Source organism: Chrysochloris asiatica, unplaced genomic scaffold (assembly GCF_000296735.1).
Source record: "Chrysochloris asiatica unplaced genomic scaffold, ChrAsi1.0 scaffold00071, whole genome shotgun sequence".
Lineage (NCBI taxonomy): Eukaryota > Metazoa > Chordata > Mammalia > Afrosoricida > Chrysochloridae > Chrysochloris > Chrysochloris asiatica.
Genome location: NW_006408589.1, coordinates 3215786 through 3229960, shown reverse-complemented (window position 1 = coordinate 3229960; position 14175 = coordinate 3215786). Strand labels below are relative to the sequence as shown.

The following is a 14175-nucleotide window of genomic DNA, read 5'->3' as shown; positions in this document are numbered from 1 at the left end:
CAAATTGACTACATCTGTGGAAAGAGAAGATGGAAAAGCTCCATATCATCAGTGAAGACAAGGCCAGGGGCAGACTGTGGAACAGACCATCAATTACTAATATGCAAATTTAAACTGAAGCTGAAGAAAATGAAAACAAGTCTATGAGAGCCAAAATATGACCTTTAATTTATCCCACCTGAATTTGGAGGTCTTTTTAGTATAGATGAGGCTTTCTACTCCTGTAAAGATTTACACCCTCGGAAACCTTGTACAGGGTCGCTATGTGTCAGAACCGACTCAACGGCACTTAATAACAACATTAGTATAGAGGAGTCAAACTTTTTTGTTTATTGATCTTGTACTCTGCCACTTTGCTGATTCTTCCAATGGGTTCTAATAGTTTTTCTTGCTAAGTTTTTGGTACTTTCTTTGTTTAGGATCATATCATCTGCAAAAGAGTTTTACTTCTTCTTTGTCAATTTGGATGCCTTTTAATTTGCATTTCTTATCTCTGGCTAAGACTTTCAAAACAATTTTGGGTAGAAGTAGTGATAAAGGGAATCCTTGTCTGGTTCCTGTTTGCAAAAGGCAATAGTTTCAGTTTCTGTGCATTGAGAGTGATTTTGGCTGTTGATTTAGTATATATGCTTTTACTTATGTTTGTGGAATTTCCCTTCAATTCCTACTTTTTTGAGTGTTTTTATTAAGAATGGGTTTTGGATTATGTCAAATGCCTTTTCTGTAGCTATCTATGTTATATAATCATGTGGTTTTTTTTTTTTTCATTTTTTAAATTTATATGGTGGATTATGCTGATTTCCTTTGTAATATTGGATCATTCTTGCATCCCTGGTATGCATTCCACTTGGTATGATGTATAATTTTTTTGATATGTTGTTGAATTCTATTGGCTAGGATTTCATTGAGATTTTTAGCATCTATGTTCATGAGGGATATTATTTTCTCTGTTTTTTTTTTTTTTGTTTGTTTTAGTGATGTTCTTGCTTGTTTTGGTATGAGGATTATGCTTGCTTCATAAAATGTATTAGGAAGTTTTCCATCTTTTTCTGTATTCTGGAATAGTTTGAATAAAATTGGTGTCAGTTCGTTTCAGACTGTTTGGTAAAATTCACCAGCAAAGAATCTGGGCTTAGACTTTTGTTTTTGGTTGGGGATTTTTCGATGACCTCATCAGTTTATTCTTTTGTTATAGGTCTGTTCAAGTTTTCTATTTCACTCTGTGTTAGTTTAGGTGGGTTGTGTTTTTCTAACAATGTATCCATTTCCTCTAGATTTTCAAATTTTTAGAGTACAACTTTCCATAGTATTCTGTTATTAGCCATTTTTACCCCAACGGTTCTGTTGTGATGTCAGTCAGGTTGTTTCTTATGTATGTTATTTGCATCATCTCCCTCTTTTCTTTTGTTAGATTTGTCAGTGGTTTGTCAGTTTTATCAATCCTTCCAAAGAACCAGCTTGTTGTCTTGGTGATTCTTTCTGTTGTTTTTCTGTTTTCTGTTTCTTTTATTTCTACTGTAATCTTTATTTGTTCTTTTCTTCTGGTGACTGTAGGTTTACTTTGCTAGTCTTTTGCTAATTGTTTTAGATGTTTGTTAATGTATTGCTTTTGGTTCTTTCTTCTTACTAGATATGCTCATTTATTGCTATACGTTTTCCCCTCAACATTGCTTTTGTTGTGTCCAAAGGGTTTTAGTATGTTGTGTTTTCATTCTCATTTGTTTCTAGGAATGTTTTCATTTCAGTTTTAATTTGTTCTGCTCCCCAGTAGCTTTTAAGCAGGGTGTGATTCAGTTTCCTTGTATTCAGTTTTATTTCCTTGATCTTCCTATTGTTGATTTCAAATTTTATAGCTTTGTAATCTGAGAAGATGCTTTGTAGTATTTTGATATTTGTAAATTTATGGAGACTTGTTTTGTGGCCTAAAACATGTTCCATTCTAGAGAATGTTTTATGTGCACTAGATTAGAATGTTTATTGTGTTGTTGTTGGGTTGAATGCTCTGTACAAATCTTTGCGGTCAAGCTGATTGATTGTGTTGTTTAGTTCATATGTGTCTTTGTTAGGTTTCTTTCTGTTTGTTCTGTTCTTTTTTGAAGTGATGTATTGAAATCTCCCACCATTAGTGTAGAGTTGTCTATTTCCTCAGTTCAATTAGAGTTTGATTTATGTATTTTGAGCTATGTCCTCTTGTTCAGTTGATCTTTTAATCATGAAATTAATGCCCTTTTTTTGTCTCGTATGCTCATTTCTGCCTTAAAGTTTCTTTTATCAGAGATTAATATTACCACTCTTGCTTGTTTTTGACTGCAATTAACAAGCCCAGTGTTGGCCTGGCCCAATTTGGAAGAGACTGCTGATGCCAGCTCTTTCTGTTTTCTCTTCCTGCTTTTATGCACACAGCTGTGGGATCCACATGGGATGTTTCCTGGGGGTTGTCTGCTCATACAGAGCTCATGTCTGGTCACTAGAGGAGAAATGAGTCAGAAGAGAAAAAGAAAAGAAAAAGAAAAAATTAATAATTGCATCTTTGTCTCTGTAAATTGTAGGCAGGCTTCTGCAACAGGAATGCTTTCTAGTCTCTTAGTCCACTCATTCTTATGCAAAGTGGATGCCTCAAATCTGAAGTCACCTCCTTTCTTGCTTCTGTTCAAATTCTCCTAGTAAGCACTCGAACCACTCATTTATCACTTTGTCTGAAGCTCAGCGTTTCGGGACTGTCCTCTGAATCTGTTTCATCTGATTTTCCATGTTTTTGCTGAAGAGGGTCTGAACAGCCTTTCTTCCTGTTCTGCCTTCAAGCCCCACCTCTGCCTTCAAGAAAACTCTTGAAATACTCTTTTAGACAATGGATGTGGTGACATTTCTCTTCAATTTGTCATTCTTTGCATAGTAAATCACATGATTATCTAATTTAAAAATGCCAATACCAATTAATTTTAGCTCACTAATGCCTAGTGTGGTGTTGTGGGTTAATGTGTCAGACTACAAAGTCATTTGAACTGCAAGGTTGGTGGTTCAAGCTCACCAGCTGCTCCTTAGAAACCCTATACAGGGTTACTATGGGTCGGAACGACTCTATGGCACTTAGCAACAACAAACAACAACAGTGCCTAGTAATGTTGATGTGGTGCTGCAGGATAATGGACTGGACTGCAAGGTTGGTTTGATCTGTAAGGTTGGCAGTATAAACCCACCAAGAAATCTAGACAAGGAAACCCTAGACAAGGGGCACTGTGAGTCAGAACCAACTCGATGGCACTCAACCACAATGCCTAGGTTATCAGTCTTTATGCATTCAATTTCATTTTTGAAAAGTTCCAATATTCCTAGAGGCTTACTTCATGCATTCCATGTCCTGATAATTAGTCTATATTTGCAGATGTTCCTCCTCATTTTGAGTTGTTCACTATCAGCAAATGAAGTCCTGCTTTATAGTCATTATAGTCAGCTTTATTCTGAGGAAGTCAGTCTTCCACCCTGAGGGACTCATTTTCTGACAATGTTCCACTGTTATTCACAAAGTTTTCAGTACTTAACCATTCAGAACTGGTTCACCTCTCTTTTGTTCTAGTCTGGAAGCGCCTCTGAAACCTGTCCATCGTGGGTATTCCAACTAGTATTTAAAATACCAGTGTCATAGCTTCTAGAATCTCAGCAACACACAAGCCACCACAGTATGACAAATTGACAGGAGAATGGTGAAGAAAGCACTAGAGAGAGTTTTAAACATATACTGTGGTGGTATCCATAGTAAATCCTGGAAGTAACCTCAGTAAGATACACAAAATAAAATAAATGGAGGAAAGAATTTTCTTTTCTCGTTTTCACATCCTCTGTAATCTCGACATAGTTTAAGTTCCCAAGTAGTTACAGGTAGACCTGAATGACTTTTATCCTCAAAGATTGTATTGTGAGATTAGTGAAGACTCACAAATGGTCAACAGTTGACAATGTGTTTCAAATGTTATCGACATTTGGAGGAAATGATAATGAAGAGCAATTTCCCAAACTTGAGTTATTTTCCTATGTCATATCTGCTTATCATGTCCTTTACCTATTTATTTAAATAGATGTAATATTCCTTCTTACTGGCATTTATTTTGAAACCAAGTTTTATCATTGCCTCAAAGGAAAATCTTTACCATTTGCCATAAATAGAAGCCAGTTAAAAATAAACCGAATAAAGGCAAAACAATATTACTAAATTCTCTCTGAATAGGTTGTCTGCTTATGGTTGTCTTTGATCAAAATATATACCAGCAGTAGCACCAAATTAAGACTATATATATATATATATATATATATTTAGTATACCTTGATATAAACAGAAGATTGAAAAATAATTTGAAAGGGACTGAGTTTTTCACCATGTGAGCTAATGATGTCCTTTTGTGTTACGTCTGTTTTACTCATAATCACTGACATGAATCTCACAAATTGGAAAATGCCATTCTAGAGCATGCTCTGATTAATTTGACAAGTGGAATTCTTATTATGTATCTAATATCTGTAGAGTTACATGCTGAATCTCTAGTGAAAACTAAAACACATTCCTAAGTGCTCATCTTCTTATCAAAAGGTTGATGGTTTGAACTCAACCAGAGCCACTTCAGAAGAAAGTCCTGGCAATCTTCTGAAAGGTCACGGTCATGAAAATCCTAGGATACACAATTTGTCTGTTACACATGGAGTCTCTGTGATTTAGGGCCTACATGATGGCAGTGGTGTTTTTGGAGGCCATTTATCATTAGCTTTCTACTTTGCTTTTAATATGTTATTAGCTAATAGACAACCCTGTATATCTACTAATCAGAAATATTAGCACCAAGTGTAAAATATCCTAAGGAGAGTTCCAGAAACATCTCCATTCTTGGGATAGTGAGTCCTTTAAAATATGTACTGACCTTGATCTTTTACCATCTCAACTTTTTTCAAATTAGGTTTAACCCAGAAGAATGTAACTAAAAAATATGATTTCCCTATACCTTTGAATGAAGCTTCTAAAATAATGAAGACGAACAAGAAAGAGGTATATTATTGTAAGGGGAATGAGTAATATTTGAAATTTAGATCTTCCTTTCTAAATACTTATGTGTGAAGATACCGAAGACAGTGAAAATAATTCCATCTTTTGAATAATTTAATTTATTGAAATGAGAAAACAGAAGTAATTTAGCAGAAATGGAACTTGGTTTGGAAATATTTATGAACCATAAAGAATCATCATTCCAGTGTTTGAAGGCACAAAACACATTTTAATCAAAATGCAACCCACTGGAAGATTTTTCAAAGCATGATATATGTTACATAGAATTTGACAAATTGTGATAGGTAATGCAGTATAACAGGAAAACCATGGATTTAACTGAAAAGAATAATGAATCCATATTGTGTCAGACAAGAAATGCATACTAAGTTTCTTGCTAGAAACTGACAAGGATATTTACTGCTGAATCATTTTCACTGCTGGTGGTCAAATGTCATGTTAATTTGAATGTTTTAAAAATATTCACATTCAGTTGTTCTCCTTATCTTTGACTACCAATTACATATTTTTGTACTTTGGTTTAAAGAAATTAATTGATAATAGCACATAAACTTGTATTATCTTTATTGTATTGTCTGACTTATAATTCATACACAATATACATAATCCATATATTGTATACTATAAACATAGTGTAAAATTGCCTTATGGTGACTAACCCTTTTTAGCATATATATTTGGGTGAGCATCTAATCATCTGACTGTACTAAGAAACTCTTATTCCATAAACCAGTTTCTCCTGAATTTGGAAACAAAAGAGCAATAGCCAATATTTAATTTAAAACTACTATATGCTAGACACTGGGTTAAGTGCTTATTAATTCCAATAATGAAGTATATTAAGTTATTCTTAGATGAGACGTAAAATAAACTTGTCCAATGTCAAACAACTGGTAAGTGGCAAAGCCAGAATTTGAACCTAGAATTTGATACCATAGTCCTCATTCTTTCAACTCTAGTATAGGATCCTACTCAAGGGCCTGTGTATATTGGTGTTCTACAGTAATTTTGCTTTAATATGTCCTAGGAGAAATACTTAATTTTTACTAGAAAAAATACATTAAAAAAATCAAGGCATTGCTTCATAGATTTAGATATTGAAATACGAATGGGGTTCAAAAAGCTCATGGAAAAATGGAATTAAAAGATAGGGGAAATTTTCCATGAACTTTTTTAAGTCCCCTGTAGAAATTCACTCTTTATTACATTCCAAAGCAAAATGGAATGTGTTGAAACTATTTAGGGAGGACTGTGTAAACACTGCTTTTGAAAGAAAATTCATCCAAGAACTAATTTGAATATTACAAGAAAGTTGGAAAAAGAGATCAGAGAACTCAATTTTCATGGGGAAACTGTTCCATTTAGGCTTTAGTTCTCTTAAGTTCTAAAATTGCTTTATAATGATTATATCCACTGACATGCAACTCAGTTGAGTCACTCACAATTGCCTCCATCAAAATGTGTACCTATTTTTCTGCTCAATGTTCCTTAACTGTGCATATCTTTTAAAGATTTCAGTATGGAATGGAGTATACAAAGTCATTTGTAGAATGCTTGAAGAAAATGAAAAATACAGACTCAGACTGAATTCCCAACGATTATCTAATAAAAGTAAGTGAGCATAATTTTTATTGTATTAAAGAAGACTGGCTTCTAGAACAGTTTAGTTACCCTTACATTGTTTTAGACTGGTAGGTTTTCTAATTGTCATGCTCAATATACAGAGCTCTAGAAATGTGACTACCCTATTATCACTGCTATCATAATGAAAAGTACAAATCATTTTACTGTATAGTGTAGAATGGATGGCAGGTATAGGTGTGAATGAAGAAGTGTAGAAGCTGCCTTCAGTGTACTGGGCAAAGGGAAAATACTTATCTATTAAATGTGAATTTTAATGCCAACTTTTGAGTAAAAATGATGAAACTCATTCATATTGATGAGGGAAACCACTTTTGCTGCAGTATAAAATGATAAATTTGGTATCACATCAAATAGTTGCTTCCTCCACATGCATGCTGTAGTCCAATTAATGCATTTAACACAATCTGCCCTTGAGTTATGGCCCTGCTGTCTCATTTCATTCCTTGAGAAACAACTCAGTCATTAAATATGCTGTGTTCTGAAGCTGCATCAAGATAGAGTTGTTGTGACCAAAGCAAACTTAAATGCTATGTAGTTTGATTATTAAAATGGTCGGAAGTTCTGAATTCTCAAAAAATTATGTTGGATAAGATTTATGTAACTAAAAGTGCTACATAATTTGGTAAATCTTAATAGTTATTTTCATTGTGTCACAGGTATAGCCTAATAATGCATATACCACCACAATGAATGAGTGCTGCTTTGGGTTCTTAGTGCAGTCACTTGAAAATAACTTTGATGTGGCAGTCAGTCAGTGTACATTATATTAATCTTGTGAAGACTATGCTTGTCATAATGAAAACAATGCCATTTTGTAAGCAGCATGACACTGGAAACTCATTACTGTTCTTCACGTTGCACAGTAATGGTATAACTTATTTGCAATGACGTCATGCAAACCAATGTTCAGATTAATAATATTCTATTTCCCTTTCTGATGTGGCACTGTGGGTTAATGTGTCAGACTGCAAAGTCGTTTGAACTGCAAGGTGGGTAGTTCAAGCTCACTGGCTGCTCCTTGGAAATCCTTTACCAGGTTGCTATGGGTCGGAGTAGACTCGATAGCACTTAACAACAACAACACTTCCCTTTCTTATCCAGTTTTATATGTGAGTGAGAAGAAGATTCATTTTTAAGATGGCAAATTAGGCAGAAGGTAGGACTAGGATCAAGCAAAGCAGTCAGTGGTTTTTCAAATGAAAAGGACAAGAGCAATGTACAAAAAACCCCTGGACATTAGTATTTTCAGTGGAATCCAAAGCAATGCATGCCTTTAAACTTGTCTTCTGGGCCTCAGCAAATGACCTATTATTAAGCATACTCATAAAGTGATCCTGTAGGATTACTTAACAATTTAAAAGTAACAATTTCCAGTAATAACATAAACAAAAGACATCTTTTTATTTCATTATTTTGTGTTACAATTTTAAAATAGATTACAAAACCATTTTTAAAAAGCCTAGTTAATTATATTCTAAAAAGATGTTAAAATGTTTATTTCTTAATATATACTTACTAAAGGGAAAAACTAGTGCTAGAAGTTGACCTAAATTTTCCTTGTTTTTTATGCTGTTTGTAGACTCAAATTCCACAAGATGAACCTTATCTTCTACTGGTAAGAATCCATTTTGTTAGCCATTATAAAGTATAGTCTTTTTTAAACTTTATTATTTTTTTTCCATACAACTTTCTTCAACTTTTTATTGGATATTGTTGTTGATATTTGCCATTGCGTCATTTCTGACTCCAGTGACCCCATGTAACAAAATGTTGCCCAGTCCTGTGCCATTTTCACAATTGATGTTGTTTGAGCCCATTGTTACAGCCAGTGTGTCATCAGTCCATGTCACTGAGGGCCTTCCTCCTTAGTGGGTTGTTGTTATTGCTGTTGTGTGCCTGTATAGAGTTTCTGCGAGTTTGAATTTCTGACCTTGTGGTTTAACAGTCCAGTACTTATCCTGTTAATTCAACTCCTTGCTGCTAAGTCTTTTCTTCCTAAAACCCAGTGCTTGGAGCAAAGTTGTTCATTGCCATCAAATCAGCTCAGATTCATGGCATCCTTATACCTAACAGAATGAAATATTGTCTAGTCCTGTCCCACTTTTCATGAGTGTTGGTATGTCTGAGTTTATTGCTGTGAGTATTGAACTCATTATTATTGTAAGCTCTGGTAGCGTAGTGGTTACGAATCGGGCTACGAACCTTAAGGTCAGCGGTTCAAAACTACCAGCTGCTCCGCTGGAGAAAGATGAGGCATTCTACTCCCATAAAGATTTACACCCTCGGAAACCCTGTACAGGGTCACTATGGGTCGGAACCGACTCGACAGCACATAACAACAACAAAAACCTAGCATGATGTCCTTTTCTAGCAATTGATCATGGTGGTGGTGATTATGTGCTTTGGAGTCGATTCCAACTCACAGAGACACTGTACAGGTTTTCCAAGGCTGTAAATCTTTATGTGAACAGCCTAGTCTTTCTCCCATGAAACAGCTAGTAGTTTCAAACTGATGACCTTGAGGTTCACAGCCCAATTTGTAACCACTATGCTACCAGAGTGTACCACTATGCTACCAGAGTAGCTCTGGTAGCGTAATGATTACGAATCGGGCTGCCAACCTCAGGGTCAGCAGTTCGAAACTACCAGTGGTTCCGTGTGAGAAAGATGAGGCTTTCTGCTCCCGTAAAGATTGACAGCCTCGGAATCCCTGTATAGGGTCGCTGTGAGTCAGAACCGACTCCACGGCACATAACAGCAACAACAACATGCTACCAGAGTAGGCATTCGTTAAATGTGCATTGAAATGAAAATTGCATTTGGGCTCAGTTTTCACCATGCTATTAAAATTGCTTTCTCCATAGCCTTAGGGTTTTTTCTTTTCTCTCTCTCCATGTTTCCATTTAGTTCTCTTTCTCTTTGAATATTCTGTCACATTTAATATTATTTTACTACTACTCTTTCAAGTAAACCCTTTTTAGTCTCCTATAGATAGACTACATCATAGTTTATATTTTTTTTTTCTGCCTCTCTGATCATATTTTCTGTTTGTCCATTTTGCTTCCACTTAATAACAAATGCTTCCTTAGAAATAATTGTTGGCCCTAGTCTTTCTTTACATATTTACTTTGATGTAATTCATCCATTTGTATAGCATCATTTACTCCTGGTTGTATGACTCTTAAATCTCTCTTTTACTTCTGACTTCTGGCTATGTATTTTTTACACTATTCTGTAGTTATCACTAAATACCACATGTTTTCAGGTTAGCATATTATCTTTACCATTTTGTATTTAATTATCCCCCTGGCTTACTAATCACCAGGGTTCATTCAATTCTTAGGAAGAGATTGTATCCAGTTTGATGGCATTTGGAGAGTATAATAGAAAAGGTAAGATAGGACTTGGAAAACAGACATTAGACTTAACTAAGTGGGAGTGTGAGGAAGGGAGTATATTTTAGAAAAGTACACAAATTCATGGAAATGAAGTCAATAAAATGTTTAGAGAATGTATATTTTAATTAACACATGAAGTTTGTTTAAGGTTGTCACAGTGAAGAAGGTATAAAAGTTTATTGACACTATATTTCAAAGAATCTCACTTGAATACTGGGCCAAGGAATTTTACTCAATTAAGTAGGAAATGCAGAAACATGACACACTTAGTTAACTTTTTTTTTGAAGTATGTCAAATGTACAGACAAGTTGAAAGAATAATACAAAGAACTGTTGTATGCTTTATATTCAGATTAACCGAATTTAAGTATTTTACCAATTTGCTTCATCATTTTCATTATCTCTTCCTTTGTGAATGTAATGCATAACCCTTTCACAGTAGATTGTATATACAAGAACAAGAATATCTTTTATATAATCAAATACTGTTGTTAGGTGCTGTCAGGTTGGTGCTAACTCAGCGAGCCTATGTATAACCGAAGAAAACATTGCCTGGTCCAGTGCCATCTTCACAATTGTTTGAACCCATTGTTGCAGCTATTGTGTCAATCCATCTCATAGATGCTCTTGTGTGCTGCTGTGATGCTAGAAGCTATGTCACTGACATTTTAAACATCAGCAAGGTCACCCATGGTACACAGGTTTCAGCTGGGCTTCTAGACTAAGACAGACTAGGAAGAAGAGGTAGCCTTCTTCTGAATGTTTAGTTACTGAAAACCTTATGAATAGCAGTGGAACACTCAGCATCAGAGTATCGAATATTGAAACACTTTGAGTAGTGTCAGAATATTGTCAGTTGTGGCACTATTGTCAGATCACCACTGCACTATGAAACACAAGGTCAGCAGTTCAAACTCACCAGCTGTTCCTCAGAAATCCTATAAAGGGTTGCTATGAATTGGAACCAACTCAATGGCGTTTAACAACAACAACAGCATAGTGCTGGAAAATGAGCCTCTCAAGTTGGAAGTCGCTTAGAATACTACTGTGGAAGAGCTGCCTTAAAGCAGAGTTGACCATGGTGATGTGAATAGAGTAAAGCTTTTGGGACCTTCATTTGCTGATGGGCACAACTCAAAATGAGAAGAAATAGCTGCAAACAATAATTGGAACATGGGATATATAAAGTATGAATCTAGGGCTGCTCCGCGGGAGAAAGATGAGGCGATCTGCTCCCGTAAAGATTTACAGCCTCGGAAACCCTATTCAGGGTCGCTATGGGTCGAAACCGACTCGACAGCACTTAACAACAACAACAACAACTAGGGATATTGGAAATTGTTAAAAATGAAATGCAGTACATAAAGATCAATAATAACCTAGGCATTAGTGAGCTGAAATAACTGGTGTTGGCCATTTTGAATCTGACATCACATGACAAATTGAGGAGAAATGGTGTCACATTCATCATCAAAATCTTTCAAGATCTGTTTTGAAGTATAATGTTATCTGTGATAGGGTAATATCCATACACTTACAAGGAAGGTCAGTTAATACCATTACTATTAAAATTTACGAACCAACCGCTAAAACTGGGGATGATGAGTTGAAGAATTCTGCCAACTTCTGTAGTCTGAAATTGATCAAACACACAATCAAGAAGTATTGATAGTTGCTGGTGATTGAAATGCAAAGGTTGGAAACAAGAGGAAGGATTGGTAGTTGGAAAATCTGGCCTTGGTGATTGAAATGATCCTGGAGATCACATGATAGACTTTTGCAAGACCAATGACTTATTTATTGCTAATACTTTTTTTTTTTTTTTTTTAAGGTTTTATTGTGGATTGAGTGAGAGTTTAAAAGGCAGACCATCAGTTTTACATTTACCAAATCATACACCTTGTTTCATTACAATGATTATAATCCCATCCATGTACCATCAGTTAACAGTATTTCTCTCTATCCACTTGAGCTTTTTTTAAAACAAAACAAAACAAAACACTCAGGTGTATATAATAATTTACATCTCCACAGGTCACATTCTGCAAGTCTGCCTTCTGGCCACCAGCTCTTAGTTCCTCTCTTCCCATAAATCTAGAGTTCTCAGCTGCTCCCCCTGTCCATGACCCCATCGCTGCCTACATCTCTGGCGTCGCTGCTTCTCTGGATAAGGTCCTGCATTCTGTTTGTGCGCTTCTCCCTTGATGATCCTAGGGTTCACTGTTTATGGATTGTAAGATTAACCACTCCCCTGTTTTTGTTACAAAACTTCTTCCTTTACAATTGTGACAGTCACAATTAGTCATGATAACAGTTATTCACTATTGAATCAGTCTTAGAGGGGAGTTTCTCCTGAAGGAACTTGATTGGTAGCCTTGGATATCTTCCTGGCAAACAGCTTGCTTAGTCTTGTAGTAGCCAGTCATGCTGACATTTTTGTTTTGGGTTTTTCCTGATGATCTTCCCTTGAAGATGTATCTTCTCTTGCTCTAGCTGTTCCAGGCTGGTCTGCTTGTCCTTGCAAGTGGGAATGTCCCACCTCATAAGGTTCTGTATGGGTCTCAGGATTTCACCTAGGGTCCTGTACTCTAAAAAGAGGCCTTTTTCACTGGGCAAGTTCTAGAACTTGGCTGAAGATGGGCTTACAAGTTTTCTGTAATCATGTTTCCCAACATTCCTTTCTATCCTACTCGTGTATATTTTACAATAGTTGGCAAGGGAAACTAATATTCACAAGGCAGTCAAGCATTTTAGTATTATTTCCCCTCTTCAAGCTATACCTAGATCCCTGTATCCCAGAGCCCTGTTGTTCCAAGGTTGAGTGAGCATGCATCACTATTTACCTCTGTCCCACTTAGGACATGCAAACCTGTCTCAGTGTTCCCCTATCTATCTTGTTTTCTGCCTCCTCCCCGCTTCTTTTGTTTTGTTTTTAACTTTTTATTGTGAATTGAGTGAAGGTTTACAGACAAGATCATCAGTTTTACATTCAACCAACAATGCACTTTGTTTCATCTCAATGATTGCAGTCCCTTCTGTGGAACAGCAATCATCCTGCTTCCTCTCTGTGGCCCCTATTTCTATTCCACCCACCTTCCCATCCCTTCTCACCATTGTCCTTAGGTACACATTGCTTCATAGGGTCTTCAATTGCTAGTTTTTTTGTTTGTTTTTTTTAATAAGTGTTTTATTGTGAATTGTGTGATAGTCTACATGGGAGAACATTAGTTTTACATTCATTCTATCATCTATCGTTTCGTTGGCATAGTTACCATCCCGTCCATGCATCCTCATCCAATCAAAAGGTGTACCCTGTAAGCCTGCACACACACACACACACACACACACACACACACACAGAGTCCTCAACCCCTTTCCCTCTCCGGATCCCAAGTCCCCAGGCACACCATCTCTTGACGTCATCTTCTCTGCCTCCATCTCAGGCCTCACTGCTTCTCTGGGTAGGATCCCGCTCTCCGCTTTTCTCCATTGATGGTCCTAGGGTCCTCCGCTCCTAGACTGAAAAGTTAATCACTCCCCCCCTTGCTACAAAATGTCCACCTTTAGATTTCCAACCCTCACAATCAGTTCTGATAACAGTCACTCACTACTGCATCACAAGAGACCCATCTGTATTTCGTTTCATCAGCCCTTCCTGGACTGGATACTATTCACTGGAGACTCTACCTTCCTCCACACCCTTTGGATCTAGGTTCCCTCTTGAAAGCTTGTAAGCCAATCACTTCTTACCTTTGTATCCCTCCCCCCATCTTGGGTAGCAAATGTCCAAGCTGCCTATCCCTGTCTACCCTTTGTGTGGAGGGGGTGGGAATAATTCTTGCAGCAGGGATTTGTTTCCTCTTTTGAGCTACTGCATTTATAGGTGTAGGTCATGTTTATCGAATTGTATCAGATGATGCTTTTTTCCTCTTCTTTCTTCTTCGGGTTGAGCTCTGTTTATCCAGTCATTGAAGCCTGGTCAAGTGGGTATCATCTGCAAGTGTGGGTGTTCGTGCGTCTGTCTGCCCTCTTTTTATTGCTGGCCGCCCCACTCTCCATTCTGTTCCTCTGTGGCTGTGTCAT

The 14175-nt window shown here is 36.5% G+C and overlaps 1 protein-coding gene across 1 annotated transcript in view; it reads left to right on the top strand.

Annotated features, from left to right (window-relative positions):
* Positions 1 to 7361, top strand: part of LOC102832894 (chromosome unknown open reading frame, human C5orf47) — a 31170-nt gene extending 23809 nt beyond the window's left edge. Inside the window, exons 3-5 of the mRNA XM_006864844.1 lie at positions 4944 to 5032; positions 6562 to 6661; positions 7351 to 7361. Of these exons, the coding sequence (XP_006864906.1) occupies positions 4944 to 5032; positions 6562 to 6661; positions 7351 to 7361 (200 nt within the window). The remainder of the gene's footprint in view (positions 1 to 4943; positions 5033 to 6561; positions 6662 to 7350) is intronic.
* Positions 7362 to 14175: the final 6814 nt, after the last annotated feature.